The following is a 25,394-nucleotide window of genomic DNA, read 5'->3' as shown; positions in this document are numbered from 1 at the left end:
AAAGCACCAACGATACTTTGATAATGACTTTCATCTTCAACAGGACTCCCAGTATTAGCAGAAAGATGACCGGTGGTGACCATTGGTGTAGGTAAACTATTTGACTTCTCCATAGATGCACGTTGAAGAAGATCCAGAATGTATTTTCTTTGTGTGAGAAACAGCCCTTGTGTAGTGTACTTGACTTCAACTCCAAGAAAGTAACTTAGCTTCCCCAGATCTTTTAACGAAAACCTGGCATTTAATTGAGTAACAAAATCACCTATGAACACAGTATCATTCCCAGTAATGATAATGTCATCGACATATATCAACACATAAATCAACTGGGACTTGGTTTGAAAAATGAACAGAGAATTATCGGCTTTGGAAACTTCAAACTTCATGGACACCAGGAATTCACGCAACTTATTGAACCACGCCCGTTGTGCTTGTTTGAGACCGTACAAGGCTTTCCGAAGCTTGCAAACTAGCTGCTCACCATTTGCCCCTCGCTTTTCGAACCCCGGGGGCTGCACCATGTAGATATCTTCACTCAACTCGCCATTCAAAAAGGCATTATTTATGTCTACCTGTCGAAGTGGCCAGTTAGACGACATAGCTAAGGCAAGTACAACCCGAATTGTAGTTGGTTTAACAACCGGGCTGAATGTTTCTTGAAAGTCGATACCAGCTTTCTGCAAGTAGCCCTTAACCACAAGCCTACCCTTATATCGAGCAATAGACCCGTCTGCATGTTTCTTCAGTTTAAAAATCCATTTACAACCAACGGCTCGTCGTCCTTTAGGTAGTGGCACGAGATCCCAGGTTTGGTTAGCTAGCAAAGCATCATATTCCGCTTTAGCAGCGTCTGTCCATGCCGGGCTTTGAAACGCCTCATTTATCGTCAAAGGCTCCTTTTCAGCCAATACCGAAGCTAAAACTTTCGGTTTAAAAATTCCATTCTTTGAACGGGTCTGCATGGGGTGCATATTAACATTCAAAGGAGCTTCAACTTGACATTCACTCTGTCCATGTGTCAACAAAATTTCTGACCGACACTCATTTGGACCACATAATGGAGAAACCTCTGTTGGAAGAGAGATACCACCTAACGAGCTGGAACAAGGAGGAGTATGATGTGATGGAACTGAAGAACATGCCATTGGAGATGTCCTAACCAATCGTGTGTCTGCTTGTGTTAAACCTGTTTCAGGAAAATTATGACGCATAATAATAGGGAGCATGGTCTGCTGTTTACAAGAGTCCTTCATGACATTGTTGTGGAACTTTGAACAAAAACCACCATAGAACGGAAATCTTTCCTCATCAAACCGAATGTGCCGAGAAAGATACACCCTACTATCATCAACAAGACACCGAAACCCTTTTATATTCGGGGTACTCCCAAGAAAAACACAAACTTTTGACCTGTACTGTAGCTTGTATTGCTGAAAAGGTCTCAAATCAGGATAGCAAGCACAGCCAAACACCCGAAGAGTAGTATAGTCAGGTTTGTTACCATGAAGTTTCTCATACGGACTCATTTGATGTAAAACTAAGGTAGGCAGTCTATTTACTAAATAAACAGCATGTGCAAAAGCATAATACCAGAACTTCAATGGTACACCAGATTGAGCTAGAAGAGATAATCCCATATCAACAATTTGTCTATGCTTCCTTTCAGCCACTCCGTTCTGCTCGGAGGTGTATGGACAAGTAACCCTATGTTGAATACCCAGTCGAGAAAACTCTTTTGTCAAAACACGATATTCTCCCCCACCATCTGTTTGGAACATCTTGATAGAACAACCAAATTGAGTTTTTACCATCTGATGAAAATTAGCAAAACAAGAAGCAACCTCAGATTTATTTTAAGAAAGTAGATCCAAGTATATCTACTGTACATGTCAACAAAGGACACGTAATAGCAAAACCCATTGGAAGGCACATGAGCTGGCCCCCATACATCAGAAACTACAAGCTCAAAAGGAATCTTGTACACTGTAGTGGAAGCAGGAAAAGGAAGCTTTTGAGCTTTGCCCATTTGGCAGGCCGTACATATAGTAGGTAAACTATTTTGTACAAACGAGATTTTACAAGATTTTAACACTTGAGACAAGACATTAGAGCACGGATGTCCAAGTCTATTGTGCCATAAAACTGCAGAGGAAAGTTGGGTACTGTTTATTGAGCACGAACTAGGCTTCGAAAGAAAACTTGTACTATCGAGAGTAGACTTGGACAGCTGAAAACGGTAGAGACCTTCATGCATGTGGCCCTCGAGAAGGATCTTCCCTGTCTGAATGTCCTTCACAAAACAGAGAAAAGGATGAAACTCAAAAAAGACACCGTTATCTTTTGCAAACTGTCCCACAGATAACAAATTTTTGCACACTGTAGGAACATGTAACACACGCTGAAGATGAAGAAGCCTAGAGCCAGCCAGAATATTAGAAGATCCTATATTAGCGATAGGTGCTGACTTACCATTGCCCATAACAACCTGACCTGCACCTGTATAAGGAGTCACTGACATAAGAGCGGATCTGTCAGGTGTAACATGATTTGTTGCACCAGAATCTGGATACCAGGTTTGATCAGCTGATGATGATGATGAAGTTGACAGTCGAGAGCACGAACCAGAACAATTAAGTACAGAAGAGCAAGCCGTGGAGGAAGGAGCAAACTCGTGCACTTGATGAAAATTGACTGATGGGTTTTGTCCAAAATAATTCTCATCAAATCGATGATAACAATTTTGTACAATATGACCAACCTTACCACAAAGTTGACACTGTGGTCTAGAACGAGACCATCCTCGACCAGTGTCTCTAGTTCTGCCACGCGACCAACTGCGAGTCGAACCACGAAAACCTTGTTTTGAGTCCTGAGCATAAGAAGGTTTCGAACTATCTGCATCATCTTGATATTTAGTTAAGTTTGCCTGCAAAGGAGTTTCTGACAAAACAGCCAACTGTCTAGCCTCAAAATCAAGAAGCATATCAGTCAGCAAGTCCAACGAAACTGAAGCCGCAGACGCAAAAACACGAATAGACTCATATTCAATGGGAAGCCCAGACAGAATAACACTAACTTGCTCTTTTTCCGTAACATCACTGCCAACAGCTGTTAAGCTATCAGTAAGAGTCTTGACCTTATGCAAATATTCTTTAACATTTAAACTACCTTTCTTGATCGAGTATAATGCATGACGCATACTCGAGATCTTAATATTCGACGTAGCGCCAAACCTTCTTTCAATGGTATTCCAAATATCAAGACTCGTTTTAGCTGCAGTTAGATGAACCAAAACCTCGTCCGTGACAGTCGAAACAAGCCAAGCAGCAAGAAACTTATCCTGTTTCTTATGAACAAGAAAACGAGGATTATCAACAACACGACCATCAGCCTCTACAAGAACAGCAGGAGGAACAGAAACCGTGCCCAAAACAAAGCCTTCAAGCCCATATCCTTCAAGAATCAGCAACAACTGATGTTTCCACAGCAAGAAATTATGGTCTGCAAGTTTGACCGTGTCATGCTTGGTAAAATATTGAACGGTTGAAGATCCACCAACGCCAAGATCCTGCGACTGAGTTGCTCCACCAATATTTGAAGAATTATGCGGAGTATCTGCACTTGGCTCCATGAGAAAACAAAAAAACAACAAAACTATTTGATGAGAAAAAAAATTTGGCTCTTGATACCATGCTAAACTTTCAACAACTTAATGAAATCATTCTTCATTCATTTTTCATAATGCTGATTACAAGGGGTATTTAATGCATGCAGTACATGCAACCTCACCAGTAACTACTAACCGAAAACTTAACAACTTACTAACTAATAACAGAAACTGTTACTCCTAACACACGTCAAGTGTAACTATTTAGTTATTCAATCAATCATGTCAATTTTAACTGTAAAAATAGATGAAATTTTAACAAAAATGATCAAATTACTCTTTTGATCTAACATATAGTAATTAATCTACTCATTTTTAAAATAAAAAATAAAATACAATTTAACACTTAATACAATATATCGATACTTTTACCCCAAATATAATACATGTATGGTGATGAAATGAGGTTTTGATTGTAATGTGACGAGACAAGCATGTCATTGATTCAGTTTCTGTGCCTTCCATAAGCAATAAATATATGGGAATTGGCAGCACCGATGAGTTGCTTGGCCTTGGCGGTATCCAAAGTGTAAAAATCCATGGCAACTTGTTTGGTGCAGAGTATCAGAATCCATTTACAAACACACACACATGTAAACATTAAAATATATATGTACGCGTGTGCATTGAGGGCTTAAAACAAAAGTGATGTAAGCATTATATAAGGTTGATATGTCCAAGAATGAGGATGGACCACCACACGTGAACTCCCTTTTGTCGCATTCGCCGCTGTATAATATATATAAATGAAGGTAAAACTACCATAAAAGTATTTGACATTTTGTCATTTTTACTAAAAAAGAAAAAGTAATTTTGTCTATGAATATTACGTCAAAGAGTAAATTAATTTTTTATTAAAATTTTTATTTGATTTTATTGTTAAAAATTAGTGTGACTGACAGAATAACCAAACAGTTATATTTGACGTGTCACGTGTTCCTTATGTCGATGTTTATCGACTCGTTTTCAACAATAAAAATATATGAAATTTTTAGGAATGATCAATTTGCTCTTTAATCTATTGTACCTTGACTAATTTGTCTATCTGTGAGTAGAAGAGGTAAAATGTAATCCGTCTTTTAGTACAATGGCCTCCGATATTTTTACCATAAATGAATAAAGCAGCATTGAATCCTTGAATTTAGTAATTTTTCTCAGCTTGATCCCCAATTTTGTTATGACCCACGTTAGTCCTAAAATTTGACCACTTCTTTCGATTTGATCCTTGAATTTGGATTCCATTAAAGTATATGATGTGGCATTAGACTAAGTGTTACTTTATCTCATGTATAAAAAAATTATTAGTTAATTGTTAGTGAAATTAATAAATTTTGTAGGGATACAACGCTTTCATGTAATTTTAGATAATATTAAAAAAAATAAATGAATCAAAATTTATACATGTTATTTATTTAATTTTATAAGATAAAATTATTGAAAAAGACAAAAAAGATAAATTAGAATAAAAATTATTTGGTATTTTGTCGATAGAGTTTTTAAATTTTATAAGTAGAATTAAAAAAAAAGACATATATCCTATTTGAAGTATAATAAAAAAAATAAAAGCATATGATAATATTTAAATTTAGTTGTGAAATTAAAATATTCAAATACAATTCTAATTAAAATTGGGATTTTATTCTTTTAGGTAAATTATAGTAGTAGTCACTCAATTATGAAAAATTATAAAATAGTTACCCAACTATTAATAAAATTCTTTTTGATCACTTGACTTATGAAAAGTTATATTCTATGGTCACCTAACTATCTTGGATTTTTAATTGTTTCTATTTTGACGTTAACTAGCTAGTGACCAGAAAAGATAAAATTAAATAGTTAAGCGGTGATTTTGTAATTTTTCATAGTTGGGTGACAAAAGAAAATACTAATAATACAATGGGTATTAATATAAATTACCCTATTATTTGTGAAGTAGTGGCAAGAAGGATAAGAAAGGTAAAAAAGAAAAGAGGGATCCATTCCAAATAATTCAGATATTTGTTTTTATATTTAAAATATGCTGTTAATAAATGATAGGTGAAAAAATCAGTGAACAAAACAAGTGCACGTGGACAGAAGTAACCACACGTGCACTCAATCATCATATGAATTAAAACCCCACAAACCACTTCTTCTTTTTTCTTTTTACTGCTCTGAACAAACCATTTTATTAAAAAATTTTAAAAAATTAGTTTTTAGAAATATTTTTCAAAATATTCTGATAATTATAAGCCGCTATGAATTTAACTTAAAGATACCATGACCTTCACACTTATATGACCTTAACACTTGGTGGCAATGTTTTGCCTTTTTTCTCATGCATCTTTTCCTTTATATATTCTTCAAAATCTACCGACTCTAAACTTATTTTAATTACTTTCAAATTTTATTGCAACTCGTTTTATCATGTAAGTGCTATTTTTGGCCAAATTTATGGTTTTAGTGTTATTAAAATTATCAAAAGTTATTTTGGCCAACATTATTGTTGATAGAAGTGTTCAACAAGAAAGGGGATGGGAGGAGAGGGTGGTGGTCACAAAGAGGTCAGTTCACATAAATAAGTGGAGAGTCAAAGTAAGGTGGGAGTAAGACATACTGGGATGGTAAAGAAGATAGAGTGTTAAGGTTAAGAGCTTAAGGTTGTAGGAGGGGAAAGATCCTTTCTTCATCGTTCTTCAGGGTATTTATAAGGGGAGGTCTCGTGTCTAGTAGTGCCACATCACCAACAATATGGGTGGTGGTCCGCTTATGCAATCGGCCAAGTGCAGGCCAGATATTCTCAAGTGTAGTACTGCTCTAACATTCCCTTTGCTAAGGTACTATAAGATTGTTACGCTTTAATGGTCCCTTGATGGTCCCCTCTTGGAGATAAAGATATTCTCGCTAAAAAATGAGTAATCTAGAGGACGAGGCGTATAGGTGCTACCAGTCGGGTGATGCGAGGCAGAGAGTCATCCAGAGGTGTCTCTCAAGTTCCTTCTCGTGGTGCCATATGTCCGAAAGGTGTAAGGGGCATAATGCAATTGTCTCAACACTTTACAGCCAATGCCATCAGGACACGTGCCACCTATAATAACAGGATTCATCATTGGCCCCCTCCCCATAAATTGTGACTTAGTTTTTCATTTAATGCAAATGTCTTAGAATCTTCAAAATGATTCTTCATCTCCAGCAACATCCTTGGCACGCACAAGTACTTTTTGGTATTTTGAACCATTTGCCACTTCTTCTATGTCAATTACCAGTCGCTACGATTGCCTACGAAAGGTTTTAAAACAAGCCATTTTATAACCTACCTTTTGATTTAGGGGGGGACAATTGTAATACCTACACCTCTCAAACACATGGCACCATAGGTGGCTATTTGAGACTTGAGAGACACCGTTGGATGACTTTCTACCTTGTATCGTCCGACTGGAGTTTCACCCTACATCACCCAATAGCTAGCCACTTGCATGTCTCGTCCTCTATACTATCAACTTTTTAGTGGGAATGCCTTTATCTCCAAGAGGGGACTACGGGGACTACCGAAGGACCATTGAGGAGTAGCAACTTTATACTACCTCAACAAAAGGAATGTTAGAACAATACCACGCTTAAGGACAATTGGCCCACTTGGCTAATCACATGAGCGAGCCACCACTCGTACTATCAATGACATGGCACTACCAGACCCAGGGCCTCCCACTTATAAATACCCTGAGAAACGATGAAGAAAGGATCTCTCCCCTCTAGCAACCTTAAGAACTCAACCTTAACACCCTGTCTTCCTTACCATCATAACTTTCTCTAGCTCTCTGCCTACGTAGGTGAAATTAGATTAAATAAGTTAATCAAATCACTTGCATTGAAATTTGATAATTCATCTAACCTAATATTGTATAAAATTCATATAATGAGATTTTTTTTACAAAAAAATATTACAACTATAATTATAAGTATAAGTATAATAATAAATAAAACATATTCAAATAATTATTATTAAAATCAAATTATTATAATACAAACACAATAAAACTTAAAGTAGAATCAGAAAATTTAATTAAAGCGTAGTAAAATCTTAAAAAACCCCCACAAATAATTTACATGAAATCTCAAAACCTTACCATTAAATCTAAGATCTCAATCACAAACATCATATAATAGTTGAATCACAAAGAATCTGTTGAACCAATAAAAAACTATATATGTGCGTAGGGCTGGAAATTAGTCGATAATGAATTGGAAAAATAATCTTTAAAAAAAAAAGCAGAAGAAAACAAAAAAAGAGGCCCTCGTGCAAGTGCAACAACTGGACATCACAACTTTTGTACTCAAATTGTGAGCTGCATGTGTGCGTCTGGGTAAACATTCTTTTTTATCGACTAGACATGCAACTGTTAGAATAAAAAGGTTTTATGATTTAGTATATCATTTAATTGATTGAATTGTAATTTTAATTTGTTATTCCCTTAATTTTTTTTTATAATATCAGTTTGACTTAATCTTATTTTTTAAACCAAATATAGAGGGTGTTTCAAGATGTGTTAAAATTTTCTTTTGATTGTGTCGGCAATATTTCTTTACAGTATTTTATATTAAAATCGACTAAATATTGTATTTCAAATTTCTTTTGAAAATTTTGTGAACTTTTAATATGCTTTTTTTATTAACAAGCAATAAAATTTGAGATTAAGGCCTTGCTCCATTTCTAACCAATCAATATTGTCGTTTTCTTTCAAAAAAAATTTATTATATTTTTCATTTCCTCAAAATGTAATAAACTAAAATCATAATAAATATAATGAAATTCCAATAATTCAACTCTCATTAAACTAAAATTTTATCGGTAAATACCATTTTTATTATTAAAACTAAGAATCACTTTTTGGCCATTAAAAACTTTATTTCTTTTGAAAGGGTAAATTGTACTCAATCTCACTAAAATAAAAATAAATATTTGCATAAATAAACCAACTTTGTCATTAAACTAAAATCTTATCAATAAATATTTTTTATTATTATTAAAAGTAGTAATTAGATTGAAATCAAAATAAATATAAAAAGGGATTTGCATGTGATAAAATTGTAATAATTCAAATTTGTCATTAAAGTAAATATGATTAAAAGTAAGAATTAAGACAGATGATTCTTGGCCATTAAAAACCCAATCTTTTATTATTATTTTTTCAAACTACTTGAAAATTTTTTTGAAAGCAAGAATGAAATGCATATATTTTTCTTTAGTGTCAAACCCTTTTCTAAGGATCCCAAATGGATCCTACACTTTCTTTCAAGTCACCATCTGTTTCCACTTCAAGACAAGCCATCAACTTCAACAAAAAGTCAATATCAATTTTGGAATAAATAAGAGATTAAATAAGTTTTAACAAAGCTGATTTTAATTTTATAAGTAGGGTTAAGATATGTTTTGATTATTTAATTTTTATTTATTTTAATACCAAGTGACCATTTTTTTAAAATTTACTTGTGGAGTTTCTTTATTGGATAATTATTAAAAAATAGAAATTTTAATAAAAAATCTCATATATGTCATTTTACCTCAATATAAACACGTTTGATTAGGCCCAAAAGATTTGTGTAATTTGCCTTTTCTTTCATGATTTTATTCGATCATTTTGAAACCTAGATTACCCATAAGAAAAAGGGATTATTTGCAACACCGTGAATAATTATTTTTATGTAAAAAGGGAATCATAATTTAAAATTTATATATATATGTACCTTTTCAAGAATCACTTTAAACTTTAATGAATAATAAGAGTTAATTGCATTTGGATATTTTCAAATTATGATTTTAAAATGTTTTAATCATATTATTAAAACTGTTAATTTAATCATTAAGTGACACGTAAAATTTTATATGGCATAATTTAATAAAAATTTTAAAGAAAAATAAAATGTTGTGACATAATTTTAAAATTAAAAACTAAAAATAAAGTAAAACTAAGAAAAAGATAGAGTGAACATCAGTTTTTATAAAAGTTTCAGAACCTCAAAACTAATGTTTTTATCATTTTTATTTTAAATCATGTCACATAAGATCTAACATTTTACATTACGGTTAAACTAACCATTTTAAGAATAAAATAATTTTATTCACATAGTTTAAAGTTTAAAAAATGGATAACCCAATTGACACAGTTGAATATTATATTATATCAGAAATTAAGAAAAAAATTGGTTTGATTAAATGCAAAATGGTTGGGTGGTTGCTGCTACCACCGGCAGCAGCCTATTTAGTATTAATTTAATGCAAAGATGAATGTTTCGATAACAAAAGGACCATCCTGGCTGCACACGTTTCAATGTCGCCACTCACACGAACACCACAATTAAATATTCTTGAGGAGAATCCAGATTCATTGACAAATTTAATTATTAATCTCATCATAAAAGTATTGAGAAAAATTTTGATTTTTTAAAATTTAAAACAAAAATCTCAAGAACAATAATTTGAGAATTTTAAGCTTTTATTCTCTGTATATTGATTAATTTAAGTTTTAATTTATGTAAATTTAAATTCACACATGCTTTACCGAAATAACTAATATTAAGATAATCCTAAAAATTAAATAATGATAATATTAGTTAAAACATTTAAAATCAAATAAGTCAAATTGTTGAAAAAAAAGAAGTCGTTGAAGCCATTAGCAATAGGGGAGAAAGAGATGGATTTGAGTTTGGGCAGAGGTGAAGGCTTTATGTGGGAAACTAGAATGAAGAAGAGTGATGAAGTTAAAGGTGAAAATGGCAGCATTACTGAAGAAAACAGAAATGGTGGTGGAGGTAATAAAAGATTGAGCTTGAAGAAAGGGCGGTGTGGGGAAGACAGTAACTAGGAAAATGAGATTGTAAAGGCAAAGCCGAGGAGCAATTTACATGAACAATTTAAAACTATAAATAAAATTTGCTAATGCCTTTTTTTCTTTTTCAATAATTTCACTTATTTGATTTTAAATGTTTTAACTAAAATTAAATTGAATTAGAGAATGTATAATATTAATTTTATGTTTTTAAAAAATAATGAGGTGTCATTATTTTATTGGAGTTTAAAAATTATAATTTTTAACACAATACCAATGATGAAAAATTTTAAAGTTTATGAATGTAGGCTACAATTTTAGGAGATTATTTATTTTTAACTTTATATTATGTATTGTATTTGTATTAAAAGTATTTATGGGTTCGCTTGGAATAAGCAATGTCAAAATTCTTCAAAGTTTTAACAAAAATATACTAAAATAATTTTTAATATCTTCCAAATGTAATTTAAATTTTATTTATTAAATAATATCCTCATTGGATATCAATAATTTTACCCAAGTTTCAATTAGTGACTTTTTGTTAATGCTTAATTTTTAAAAACTAACTAAAACTATTATGAAGGTCTTTATATTAAAAATTAGATTATGTTTTGTCTTTTTTACTTGAAAAATGAGTAAATTATTTTTACATATTAGATTAAATAGTAAACTAGTCTTATAGTCAATTCAGCAAATGCTACAAAGCAAAAATCATTGGATGATAAGTCATGTGCCTAAGGAGTGTAATCAAATTACTGATTTTATAACCAAAATGGCTTTTGTTGGTATGCAGGTGCTCGAAGATGTGATTAGGCAGTTAATTGACACGCTTGAGCAATACATGGCTTTGGGTGTTTTTTGTTCACTTTAATTTGATATAGTCAGGGGCGAAACCAAGGGGGTTGGCAGGGGCCCCAGTTCCTCCTAAATTGTAAATTTTTACCTTTAGCCCTTTTATAATTTTAAAATTTTAAATTAATATATGGTAAAATTACACTTTGCCCCCCCCAAAATGAGAAAAAAATTGATTTAATCATTTAAAAATTATAAAGATAGAGGCTATTAAAATAATGAAATTTCACTTTTGCTATCATAAAAATATACAACTTTATTTCGGCTCCCCTCAAAAAATTTTCTGGCTTCACCCTGGATATAGTATTATTATGTTATTATCCACACACACACAAAAAGAGTAAACTAATTTTTTTTGTTCAAAAATTCATCCATTTCTACTGTTAAAAATTAGTGTACCTAATAAAATAATCAAACAATTACACGTAGCATGTCGCATGTATATCATTATGATACAGAGATCAATTTTTAATAGTAGAGATGGATGATAATTTTAACAAAAAAATCAATTTACTATTTGATCTAATGTACATGAATCAATTTACCAATTTTTTAATAAGAAAGATAAAATAGAATACAATATTCTCTATAATACGTTTACCTTTAAATCAACAATATTAAAAGATTGTGAATTCAACTAATATTCAATTGATTAGTAGTGTAGTCAATAAAGCTTTGAAAAAGCACACATCTTGCCCTAACTTAAGGATTAAAGTTGCTATTTTAATGCCAACTTCATATTTTTTTTTTTAAGGATATGCAATTTATTTGATGCCCTACTAATTATGAAAGATTAAAACAAAAAAAAATGTCCCTGAAATTTCGGAAAAATTAAGCAAATTCAGGGCAATGGTCGGATTGTGTTGTCTCATACATACATATTTATTTATATTCCAATCAATCAAAAATAATAAAACATCCAAATCTTCCACGCAATTACAAAAAAAGTAATGTATTAGCAAAATTCCAAATCCACAATCTTTATTATTTTTAGTCAATTGATGTGATTAGTGTATAAGACTAGCCTTAATATCTTATTCTAATTGCAAACCTCCAAATTTTCATTGTACCCTTTTTTGGATTTAAACCATGCTTCCTTTTTCTCTAAATCGTTTTCTATATAATTATTGCATAATTATGATTTGAGTGGTGACCTCATTTTATTTTTAACAAATAAGAATTACTTTTTAAACCTTTTTTTTTTCTCTTTCTTAGTTTTATAGTAATTGTTAAATCGCTTTTTTTTAATAAAATGAAGATTAAAATATTAATTTTTTAACGATATTGGTGTCATAATCTACGTGATTATTTATGTGTACTTTATGTTTACATGATACTATTTACTTTATAATCACGAGAACAAATAATTTAAAACTTATTCAAAATATAAAATAAAAAATGATATAAGTTCATAAAAGTTTAAAAAATAACATGAACTATATATGCATTCTCATGCGGACTACCTTATTTAAAATTTTAATATTTTATTAAAAAAATAATTTGACTCTTTTAAAAAGTACAATATCGATAAAAAAACTATAAACATTGTGCCTTTTAATATTTAATATATACTTTGGGAATTAATTTTTAAGAAAAAGTCCATTATTTATATATAAAAAATGGTTTAGAGACAATTTCTTGGGGTTCTTTTCTCTCTCCTAACAATATTTTTTTAATAAAATAATATGATTCGGAATTGATCACAAATATCCAAAGATGTTTACTGAAGGTAATGAAAAGATTGTTTGAATGATAATTAATTAAACTCTACCTAAGAAATGACTTTAATTCTTGGAAAAGAAATTCAGGGTTTTCTTGATTCCAATTTTACATCAAGACAAATGCTTAGTGTTTTCTTTTTCCCCCATTATATTTCAATAGCATGCTAAAAATGGAGAATTTAGCCCCCTCGGTTTTATTTTACGAAAATTGAAAAATTAATCCAATCCCATAATAATTCAACAATTTATATACAATGAATTAACAAAAAATGGATGAAATTTTAGATATTTGGATGTTAATATCAAATTAATTAAATGAATAAAATCTCGTGGAGAATGAAATTTCAAAATTATAATTATAAATGTGTTAAAAGTACAATCAATCAAAAACAAGAAAGCAAAAGAATTCAACTTCTTCACGTAATCAATCTAAGTCCGTAAAATGTACTGTTTGCTCTTCTTTTTCCATTTTTTAGTCTCTGTTGAAAACAAACCTGAGACACAAATAATAATAAAAAATTAATTTCAAGCTTTCAAAATAAATTTTCCTTTGGGTATTAAAATAATGTTCCATTAGACAGTATAGAAACCAATTCTTAACCATGAGTATTAAAAAAACACTCAACCCCTAATAAAGAAAACGCCCATGGTACTTTTAGCCAAAGAGGGGCAGTCAAAAGCTTGAAACTAGTAGTTACAATGGAACCAAACCCCTTTCTCTATCTCTCTCTTCACTTATTCACATGGTAACCAAGAGCCTGTCTTTTAGTGGTCTTTTTTGTATATCCATGAACAGATCTTGTTGACAGACATGTGAAGCACTGTGCTTTGGAAGTAAGTTTATATATAATATATTATATTATGTAATATAGAGAGATATATAATTTTTAGGTCCAATAGGGTGGTATGCATGTGCTTCTTACCCTCATCACACATTTCCTACCTTTACCTTTATTTTACTTTGACTGAATTAGTTGCATCTTTCATCTAGTTTTCATACCAATTATATCCAAATAATTTCTTTGTAATTCCATACATACACACATATATATGTGAAGAAATAGACAAGAATTGGGTTCATTCTCCCAATGCAGTTCTTTCATTTAAAGCTAAATTATATTTTATTTTATTTATTTTAAAAAATTAAACATTAGTTTTTATATATTTGAGAGTATTAATTTTTAATAGTAAAAATAAATTAAAATTTTTAATTAAAAAATCGGTTTGCTCTTTCACTATTGACATTAATTTACTTTTACTTCTACTGGTAGAAGACTGTAAAATCTTAACTATCAAACAAACATTCATGCCCCCGTATTCTTGAAGAATGAATTATATCTTAATCTGCATAGTCTGTTTCTTCTTCTTTTTTCTTTTTCTTTTTTTTTTTAAATATGTTTAAAATAAATATATATACTTTCCTTGAAAATCTTTTTTTAAGGTGTAGGGTCCTTTCCTAATGAGCTGCATGGTTCAGCCTATATTTCTTTTATCTGTCAACGGACTATACATAGAGAGAGGGGTGTGTGGGACTATGGGTTTTAACACTTTACAGTCCTATATATATATGGGTGTGTGTGCACCTCTTTAGTATATGTAGACTTATGAGGGAACTCCGATAACCATTTTTGCAGAGCTTTTGGAGATCTTAAAAAGAAAGGAAAAAAAACAATGGCTCTTTTCATGGTGGTTTTGGTACTGCTGTTCATTCTGGCCCTTTCTATATGCACTGCTTTGTTAAGATGGAATGAACTTAAGTTCAGTAAAAAAGGTTTGCCTCCTGGTACTATGGGTTGGCCAATCTTTGGTGAAACCACAGAGTTTCTCAAACAAGGTCCTAATTTCATGAAAAACCAAAGAGCAAGGTAAACTGCCCCCTCCCCCGCTCTCATTTCAAATGTTCTCAAACATTATGTAATTTTTTTCATTTTGGTCCTTCTTACAGGTATGGGAGTTTCTTCAAATCACATATACTAGGATGTCCTACAGCTGTTTCCATGGATCCAGAGCTTAATAGATATATACTAATGAATGAAGCTAAAGGTCTTGTTCCTGGTTATCCACAGTCCATGTTAGATATCTTGGGTAAATGTAACATTGCAGCTGTTCATGGTTCTACTCATAAACAAATGAGAGGAGCTTTGCTTGCTCTCATTAGTCCTACTATGATTAAACAACAACTTTTGCCTAAAATAGATGAATTCATGAGAAATTTTGTGAGTGATTGGGATAATAAAATCATTGACATTCAAGAAAAGACCAAACAGGTTTGTTTCTTTTACAGCTTTGCATTAGTTCATAGGTGTTTTCCTCTGTTTTTCTAGTATGTATTTTTGTGTATGTCTGTAGATGGCATTTTTATCATCACTTAAACAAATTGCAAGTGTTGAATCAACTTCAATAGCACAAGAATTCATGCCTGAGTTCTTTAAATTAGTGTTGGGGACTTTATCGCTGCCTATCGATCTCCCCGGTACCAATTATCGACGAGGACTTAAGGTAAAAAATCCATCAGCATTTCGTTTTTCATTACATTCCATAGTCTCAAGTCGATTAAGTTGTTCATTTATCACCTTGCAGGCAAGGAAAATTATACTTACAATACTAAAACAACTAATAGAAAAGAGAAGAGGCAATCAAGAATCACACAAGGACATGCTTGCTTACTTGATGAGCAAAGATGATAATAATAGATACAAGTTAAGTGATGATGAGATCATTGATCAAATCATTACCATCTTGTATTCTGGTTACGAGACCGTGTCGACGACATCGATGATGGCCGTTAAGTACCTACACGATCATCCATCTATTCTTGAAGAACTAAGAGTAAGTAACAAAAAAAAAAGAAAAGAAAACATGTTCTTCATATCTTGGTAATGAAATTTTTTTGACTTATTGATGAACAAATTTACAGAAAGAACATATGGCACTTAGAGAAAAGAAAAGACCAGAGGACCCGATTGAATGGAATGATCTTAAGCCAATGAAGTTCACTAGAGCTGTAAGAAAATTTGTGGGGTTTTTTTTTTTTTAGACAATTATTTTTATTAATGAGTAATTTCTTTTGAACTAAATAGTGATTTTGTTTTTTTATGCAGGTGATTTTTGAGACTTCAAGATTAGCTACTATTGTTAATGGGGTTTTAAGGAAAACTACTGAAGAAATGGAACTAAATGGTAAGTGAGCATTTAAATATATATATATTATTAAAGTGTGGGATCCATATATTGAAAATAATTCTTTTTGGTCCTTACCTTTTGTAATATGAGCTTTATGGGCTCAAGAAGCTGAGTTTGCACTTTGCAAAAGTTATATATAATATAAATATTAGATTAAATCACTTTTTGGTCAATTAGTCCTTGAACTTGGCAACTACTCTTATATTAGACCCTAAATCATTTTTTGCCCAAATCAGTCATTGAATTTGGCAATTGCTCTCACATTAGAGCCTAAACTTTTTTTAGTTTAAGTTAATCTTTGATATTTCCTTGGAAGCCCTAAAATAAGGTTCTAATGTGAGAACAATTGCTAAGTTTAAATCTCAATATGGGAACAATTGCCAAGCCCAACGTGGGAATAATTATCTAAAGTTTAAGCCCCAATATGAGAACAATTATCAAATTTAAGGACTAACTTAAAATAATAAAAAGTGTAGATCCCAATGTGAGAGTTACCAATTTTAGGCTCTAAATGGTGATTTAACCCATAGTGTGTATATACGTGTATGTGTGTAAAAAGGAAAACGTAATGGACATGAAATGATCTTCCCTATGTGGACCTTAGGTCTATCATGATTTACATGGAATGCCTACCAATCCAGCCAGGCAATCCCTATGGATCATTCATGGTCTTATTTTCAATGATTTTCTTAAAAGAAAGGTAGCTTTTTCAATGTATATATATATCAAGGTAAACTTTTTCTTTAGAAACTCAGTTAGCCGAATGATTAGATTTTCATTGGCCCTCTAGATAAAATGGTGGGCCTTTGTCACTTTAAAGTTCAATAACATACTTAACCTTGAATCCCAGCTTTTGGTCTAGTAGCACTGCCTGTTCACTTCAAAACATAAATTTGTGGGTTCAAATCACAAACTTAATCCCCAATTTTTCATTTTTCTTTTTGTCAGGATTTGTGGTCCCTAAAGGATGGAGAATCTACGTATATACAAGAGAGATAAACTATGATCCTTTCATCTATCCTGATCCATTAGCTTTCAATCCATGGAGATGGATGGTTAGTAATGATCATATTTTTCTCATTTTTTTATTTAATTTTTTTATCAATGATATGAAAGTATTAATGAATGTAGGACAAAAGCTTGGAATCTCAAAGTAATTTCTTGATATTTGGAGGAGGTACAAGGCAATGTCCTGGAAAAGAATTAGGAATTGCAGAAATTTCAACATTTCTTCATTATTTTATAACTAGATACAGGTAACATAATTTAATCACTGTTTTCTAATCCGAAAATACATTTGTTTAACAAAGTTAATGATCTTAATTAATGGGTTTCTTTTTTGGAGTGCAGATGGGAAGAAATTGGGGGAGAAAAATTGATGAAATTTCCAAGAGTTGAAGCACCAAATGGACTGAACATTAGGGTTTCATCTTACTAACTATTAAAGACATGTATATGTACATATGATATAATGATTTGTTGAGTTGAAAAAACAAAAAGAGGTTTAGGGTTGGAGTTCGATTTTAGAACACACTCCGGCACTTAAGTTAGACTGAAGTGCAAAAGGCTGCGTAAGCCGGATTTTCCCTCACTTGGGTTGTATAGATCCGGTCGGACACATTAGTGGATGGGACGATGTTTTCTTATTGAGGGGTTTGGTGGTTAATGGTACGAACCATTTTTTTTTCTCAAGGGCTCAAGCTGTAAGAAGCTGGATATGATCCGAAATATCTTATGCAATGTCGGTTCGGGTTATCGGAACTGCTGATTTGGACTCTGAATCTAATGGGCTTAACAGTAATCAAAAGGGAAGACAAAATGATGTTAACAAGAGATGACTAGATTGTGAATTTTCTGAAATTGAGAGTTTGGAAATATAAATTATCTTTTTTGTATGCCAAAGCTACAATGATCTCCAAAGGAGCATGTAAACCATTTCTACGTATCTATACTATAAAATTTTTGAAAACGATATACACTAGTCAGAAAACTATTTAAAAACTACATTTTTTTAAATAATAATAATAATAATAATTAGTGATATTTAGAGGTATTCATAAGTTGAGTAAAGCTGAAACTCGTTTTCAAAATATTTCTAGGCTCAAGCTTGACTCGCCCAAAAGGTTAATTCATTATTGACCTGAACTTGACCTGAACTTGACAATTAAGTTTATTTTAGTACTTGTATATTTTTTGTCCACTTTAATAATTGAACTTGACAATTAGATATATTTTAATCTTTGAACTTGAAATATATAAAATTTTATTGACATAACTCTTTAATAATTGAACTTGACAATTAGATATATTTTAATCTTTGAACTTGAAATGTATAAAATTTTATTGACATAAAACTTTAAGATTGTCTCACATCATTAAATTTGGATGGAATATAAATTCATAGTCAAAATAGACCTACTTGTAAAGTTAGATGCTAAAGTAGACCCCAACAACATATAAGTATCAAAATGAAACTAGCTCACAAAGCGAAACTTCTTATGAAAGATGATAAACAAATTGTGCTACTTGAAGGGAACAACACTTGGCACTGGAAAAACATTCCGTGGTTGAGGACATAAAATCTCTTAAGCACTGCGTCCAGGTTATGAGCTACTCACAGCAACACAGATCGCTGGGAAATAGTGTGCCAAATTACCTTTTGTATCTCTTCTTGGAACCACATGGACAGGGAGCATTACGGCTCATTTCTCCACTCTGTACCATATTAAACTTGGCAAGATCCAATGGTGTTGAACCCATTAGCTTTTGCACCTGCAAAAGATAAAAAAATAAAACGAATGACATTTCCAATGGAGAAAGAGAGAGATGCATAAACTAATACTTGTCATTGATATTTTAAACTGTGGGAGGGGGATATCCATGCAATCCACCATTACAAACAAAATTTTCTTGATATTTATATGATTTAATTGTTCATCACTCATCCTCCTTCATTGGGTGACTAGCAAACAAAATCTTGCAAATCTGAAACAATCCAAGCAAGAAAAAAATAGCAAACCTTCAACAGGATCAAAACCAGGAGGCAGATTTCCACTTGGGATTGGCTCTATCTGCAGAATAGAAAAGAGGAAGATGATGTAAATATTGAAAAGAAATTTCAACTGCATTTAAAAAAGAGGAGACATCGAAGGAGATCTAAACAGGTTTTATGGTCAATTACATTTTGTTTTTCTTCTTTTGCTGCCCTAGATTAGTTCATGTGTCTATATGGGGACACCTTGTCATTGACTTAAAGTAACAAAACTCTCATGCGCTAAGGCTGAAGATTGATGAAATTTAAGATCCCTTTGATATAGTATTTAATCAGTTTAATAGTAAATGAAATAGACTTGATAGAATAACAATTTTCATCACTAGCAGGTCCAATCCTTTCCTATTGAGGGATGAAGAAGAGAGAGCAATGGCAATAATAAGACTTGCTATTCGGTAATCACATCAATAAAAACTATATTTTCTTCATTTTTTTAAGAATTATGTTCATCATTGTTGAAACTTAAATATAATGGTTGGACCATTTCCTATATGCTTAAGCTTTTAGGACTATCATCACCTTATTTAACATGGTATTAGACCCAATGCGTGATCTATTCTTCCTGCCTAACCCTATGTGGGGTCAACCACCCCTTGTGAGGTTGTCCGTGTATAGGCCCTTGTTGAGAAACACATAAAGGGGAGTGTTATTTGGTATTATATCACATCTAATAAATCTCATGTTTCTTGTGACCTTATATCCAAGTTGAGCCCCTCACCTATTGGCAATTGGTTTTAGGTTGGATGCTTAACAATCACACAAGAAACTTTCCTTTTTCTTTTATTTCTTCAATTCAAGAGCAGGAGAGGACCATGGTCATATTAATACTTGCCTTTGGAAATCATATTTTTAAATGACAACAGAAGCAGCAACAAAACTACTCAAATAATAGGGAACTTTACCTTACGTTAAGGCCTAGATTTAAATTATACTTAAAAGATAAAAGATATTAGCATAAACCATGCACATCGTGACAAATGGAAATAATTTAGCATAAAAGAAGAAAGCTTCTTTGCATATTCATCTATGTTAGTTGATCAAATAGAAATAATTTAGCATGTCAGAGGACCTAACATTCTTTAGGGCCTAAGATGAAACTTAAATGATATATGATTATGCATGCCAGGACTTTTAACATTCTTTCTCCTTTTATGTTACTAAAACCTTGTCCCTCATAGAATTTTGCTCTTTGATCAGGTGACAGAAAGCAAATTAGATCAGTCCTAGCCTTTAGAAGACAATTCTAACTCAATTTCAAACAATGGAATGCACTAATTTCTCGTCCCGCTGTTGTTTTCCTCTTTCTTATTATTTAACTAATGAAAACAACAAGCAATAGAGTTTTATTCAGGCAAAAAAATTCTTGTCTTCAACTGAAATTATATCATTCAATTTTCAAAGAATCCAAAGTAGGGTCTAATTTTTTCTGGTAGAAATTATGTCTATGCAAGCAAATATTTTTATGACCAAAACATTAAAACCATCAGATACTCTGTGTTAAACAAGCAACTTCTTTTGTGTTTTGCAGTGTTATTTACAATACAAAACTATCGTACATGCTTATACTTGATATGATAAAGGCAAACCCAGTTCAGTCTATCACAAATCAAACACCTAAAAACCAACCAATATAAGAAATTCACAACAATATCATATTGTACCAAAATCAGCAGCAGCACAATGAAAGCAGCCACAATCCAAGGCAAAGACAGACAAAGAAATGAAAAGTTCAAGATTCATACCTCAAAATCAGTCTCTAATGAAGCAGTGAATTTCAAAAACCACAACAAAATGACAGGGAAAAAATGAAAAAAGAGACCGAGAGAGATCAAAAACCACAACAAATGACAGGGAAAAAATGAAAAAAGAGACCGAGAGAGAGAATAGGTAAAGAAATGGGAGGAGAAATCAACGAGGACAGAAAAAGGAGAGGGTGGAGGTCGATTTGGGAGGGAGGGTAAAACAGAGACTGATTTGGGAAGACGGATGTAATAGGGCTAATCGTCGATTTGGGAAGGGAATAAAAAAGCAGAGAATTTAGGGAATAGGCCGGTAATGTAATAGGCGCGTAATACCGATTACAACGAACCAAACACCAGAATAGGTCGGTAATATAATATGCGCGTAATCGGAGTGTAATGGAATACCTATTACACTGAACCAAACACGCTGTAAGACTGAAAAATATAAATCTAAATCAGATCCAAAACGGATCCGGTCGGCTGGACTACCTGACTCATAAACACATTTAATCTATTATATATATTTCTTTTTTCTTTCTGGGGTTTGTTAGCAGAATGGACTTTTTTGATGGACTGACAAAATTTATGGGCTTCTTAATTTGGTGGCTGGCTTAACCCATTTTTTCTCACTATTTATTATTTTTATTTTTAATAAAATTATAATTTGGTATAATTTCAAATAAAAAAGATAATAAATAATTTTAACTCTAATATTGAAAAAATATATATTTTTAATTATTTAATGAAAAAAAGGAGAAATAAAAAAGTAAATCTATATAAAAAATGAGAATACAAAAATATTCTTAATTTAATATATGAGATAACAATAAATTAATTCAATTAGTAATATTTAGCTACTTCTATTACTTATTTTCAATAAAAAGGAGGAAAATTTTTCACCTAGTTTAAAGAGGTCATATTTTTTTACTATAGCTATTACTCATCTTTCTAAGTTTAAGTGTAAATTTATATTAATTATTTTTTATTTTATCTCTAACTAGTGTAATATATATAATAAATAAAATTTTCCTTCATGTTATTGTACTAATAATCAAGTTCGATATTATTAGATTAGCATAAATTTATGATATAGAAATTTGTTTTTTTAGGTTTAGCATTTCTCATTTTTATTTTTTAAAAGTATAGCTTAACGCCGGATAGTAAGATTCTTCATTTTACTTATTATATTTGTTGAGGAATTTTCACTCCTTTTGCAAAGAAATATGTTTATAAGGAAATCCTTTTAAATTTTGTTGAATTTTTTAGGCATTAAATTTATGTAGAGTAGAAATACCTCATCCACTATTTCAGAAGTCGATCCATAGCTCGTCTGTTAAATCAATTATTTCTTTTAATGAAACCTGTAATACCAATTTTGGCCTGGCCTATTAACGAATAAACCCAAACAAAAAATACAAGCCTAATAAACGAGCCCAATAGCCAATTCCTAAGCCAGGCCCGAAACTAATGGAAAAGGGAAGGGTTAAGAAACCCTAGCAGCAGCCCCCGCCTCCAGCAGTCCCAATCGGCGCACAACTCGGAGCTAGAGGCCTCCTCCGCGAGAGTTGCGCCTCCACGTCGCGCGTAGTCTCCTCCAACAGTACCTGCAGCAACAAGATAGCAAAAATCATGCCAACAAAACAGAATAAATCTCTTTTTTGATTTTGTTGATTTATCTTTTCCATTTCGGCTATTTAAAGGCCGATTTAAATCATGTAAAGGGGGGGGGGGAATTCGGTGTAAAGAGATACGAAAATAGAAGGGAAAATACGAAGGAAAAAAGATTTGAAAAAACAGAATACAAAACGGAGGTTTTTTCTTAGATTCGATTTTTTTCCCTTTGTTTGCTCTTTCTGTTTGTTTTTCTTTTTTTTTACATATAATAAATAAGAAACAAAAGGGAGCGGGGCTCACCTGAAACGCCTTTCGGGTTTGCCGTCGGAGGGCTCTCCTCCTTCGTGGCCGTCGGATCCGAGAGGATAAAGGGGGGCCAAGAGTCGTCTTTTTGGGTCAAAGATGTTTGGCTTTTGAAGGGGATCTAAAACGGGTTTTAAAAAAGAGGCTTTTCGACTCACCGCCGCCGTTCACGTTATATTGTTTTTGTATATGTATATTTGCAAATATTTATACGTATACGTTATAAATTAAGATATTTGTATCATATTGTACATTTTTTTAAACATACCCGTTTTGGGAAATATATTTTGGTTTTGGCAATATATCAAAATTATTTTTTTCCCTTGATTTAAAAGTTTTTTTGAATAAAAGCAATATTCAAGGTTGGGAATTTTCGAGGAAATTGAGCCCTAACGTATTGGGTTCCGATTTTCTTTACTAATTCTAGATAACCGAGGATATTCTTTATTCAAAATGCATGAGTATAAAAATCATTTTTGGGAACTTAACTTGTCGTGTCCTAACGTATTGGGTGTGACATGTTACTTTCTCAAAATGAAGATTTTCACATAAAATAGAAGTGATATTCAAAGTTCGGGAATTATGAGGAATTGTACCCTAACGTATTGGGACTCGATTTCTTTACATGACTTGAACAATTGATTATCCTTTTTCAAATTTCATCATTTGAGTTGATTTTAAAATCTTTTTAACATTCGACACTAAGGCATTAAATGATCAATTTGGTACCGATTTTGGGCGTTGCGAGGGTGCTAACCCTTCCTCGTGCGTAACTGACTCCCGAACTCGTTTTCTCAAATTCGTAGACCAAAATAATTTTTAAGGTGAGCCGATCACACCTTAATAAAGGATCGGTGACGACTCCAGTTTTATTTTTAAAGTCGACAACTAAATTTTTGTTTTCAAAAAACGGTTTCGACAAAACCAATCAACAAAAATCCCCACCAATGTATCAATGACGTTGAATTGTACTTCAAAACTTCTTTTCAAAAAATAAAAAATCACAATCCAAGCAATTTTGCTTTAAATGTTGTCCTCTTTTTGGAACTTGTTCAGTATTTTCCCAAGGAAAGTTCCCCATTTTTGTTTACAAAGTAACTTCCTTTGACCAAAAAAATACACTGCTTTAATGCCAAACCAAGCTTCCATTGAATGAGATCTCATTTTCATGGACTTTCACATGGGACACAATTTCTTTCATGTGAGGTAATATCTTTTAATAACAAAGAAATATCATGGAAAGTGATACTCCAACTAAATTATACTGCACAAGCTTAATTCAACTCATGAATTTGTGGGTAACATGAAGTTTCGGATTAAATATAGCTAACGTTACTAAATTATTATTAACTTTATGTTTTGGTCTCTCAATTTTAAAAAGTTATAAAATGGTCACTACATTCTACGAAGTTTCATTTAAGTCAGTGGATTGTTAGATTCATTGATGCATGGTCTTCTCCATTTCCACTGTCTATACTAAGCGAAATCTCTTTTTTTTTTCTACAGTTCAGCTTTTTTCATAAAAATAATTTTAAACGTCATGAACCTGCAAAACAAGATTTAAATAACTTTTTTCTCCGATCTTCAATACTAATGATCAGATTAAAATATTAGATCTAAGATATATTCTTCTATTCATCGAGATACATGCATATATTTTTAATTCAATTTTCTAATTAATTATAATTTAAATATAAAAGAGGCAGGGGAAAACAATTTCCATAATGACTAACATGCCAGCATTTATTAATAAATCCACATATTGTTTAAATTTGTAGCACATGGATTCATATTTTAGTCTTTTAATTTAATTAAATAATAATAAACCCATTTTTTAATAGGTTCATGTAGACATACATGCATCCCAATTACTCCACTACTTGTTATTCATTGGCAAGGAAAAGTCAATTTTCTTTTTAGAAAACACATTAAAATTAATATATTCCAGAGATGGAATATTTACATTTATGGCAACACATTTCTTCTCTCAATTGTAGGTTGAAATGCATATATTTATTGCCTTTTAAAACTTTTAATATTGCATTTGGATTTAGTAATATTAAGATGGTCCTCTTTATAATATTTTGTCTTTTCTGCTTAAAAAATAGATAAATTAATCATTGTACATTAAATCAAATAACAAATTAATTATCTTTGTTAACATAATATTAATATTTTGCGGACTTCCAACATTTTAAAATCTAAAAATCTAAACTATAATTTATTCACTTTAAGTAAAATTAACTCAAGAAGTAAAATAAATAAACAAACCCTTACATTTAAAAAATAGTAAACTACACCCGAGGTCACTAAATTTTATAAAATTACAAAATGATCACTGAATTATTTAAAAGTTTTTATTTAAGTCACTAAACTATTTAAAAAGTTTTATTTAAGTTACTAGGATGCTACTTTATTTTTCTTTTTCTTTTTAAATTTTGACTAGTTAATTCT

At 31.6% G+C, this 25,394-nt stretch overlaps 1 protein-coding gene and 1 long non-coding RNA gene across 3 annotated transcripts; one reads left to right on the top strand and one right to left on the bottom strand.

Moving 5' to 3' along the window:
• Window positions 1-14,575: 14,575 nt before the first annotated feature.
• Window positions 14,576-18,062, top strand: LOC121219372 (cytochrome P450 85A). The gene is made up of 9 exons (XM_041097427.1): window positions 14,576-14,911; window positions 14,992-15,313; window positions 15,396-15,545; window positions 15,627-15,875; window positions 15,964-16,050; window positions 16,148-16,226; window positions 17,178-17,284; window positions 17,361-17,485; window positions 17,580-18,062. The coding sequence occupies exons 1-9, from the start codon at window positions 14,718-14,720 to the stop codon at window positions 17,665-17,667; spliced, it is 1,401 nt and encodes a 466-aa protein (XP_040953361.1). The 5' UTR covers window positions 14,576-14,717; the 3' UTR covers window positions 17,668-18,062.
• A 568-nt stretch (window positions 18,063-18,630) lies between these two features.
• Window positions 18,631-23,466, bottom strand: LOC121219371 (uncharacterized). 2 transcript variants are annotated; one of them, XR_005916096.1, is made up of 4 exons: window positions 22,938-23,144; window positions 22,318-22,627; window positions 19,249-19,300; window positions 18,631-19,001 (listed from the first exon to the last, which is right to left on the bottom strand). It is a non-coding gene; the product is annotated as an uncharacterized lncRNA (long non-coding RNA). The 2 variants fall into 2 exon arrangements; XR_005916095.1 differs by lacking the exons at window positions 18,631-19,001; window positions 19,249-19,300 and having other exon boundaries at window positions 22,353-22,627; window positions 22,938-23,466.
• Between the last annotated feature and the right edge of the window lie 1,928 nt (window positions 23,467-25,394).

This window comes from Gossypium hirsutum, chromosome D07 (assembly GCF_007990345.1).
Source record: "Gossypium hirsutum isolate 1008001.06 chromosome D07, Gossypium_hirsutum_v2.1, whole genome shotgun sequence".
Classification (NCBI taxonomy): domain Eukaryota; kingdom Viridiplantae; phylum Streptophyta; class Magnoliopsida; order Malvales; family Malvaceae; genus Gossypium; species Gossypium hirsutum.
Note: the sequence above shows the minus strand (reverse complement) of the source record. Positions and strands in the feature narration are given on the sequence as shown.

Coding starts and splice junctions, on each gene's coding strand:
- LOC121219372 (XM_041097427.1), top strand. CDS start 14,718: ATGGCTCTTTTCATGGTGGTTTTGGTACTGCTGTTCATTCTGGCCCTT. Junction 14,912..14,991: donor ATGAAAAACCAAAGAGCAAG/GTAAACTGCCCC, acceptor TCCTTCTTACAG/GTATGGGAGTTTCTTCAAAT. Junction 15,314..15,395: donor TTCAAGAAAAGACCAAACAG/GTTTGTTTCTTT, acceptor GTATGTCTGTAG/ATGGCATTTTTATCATCACT.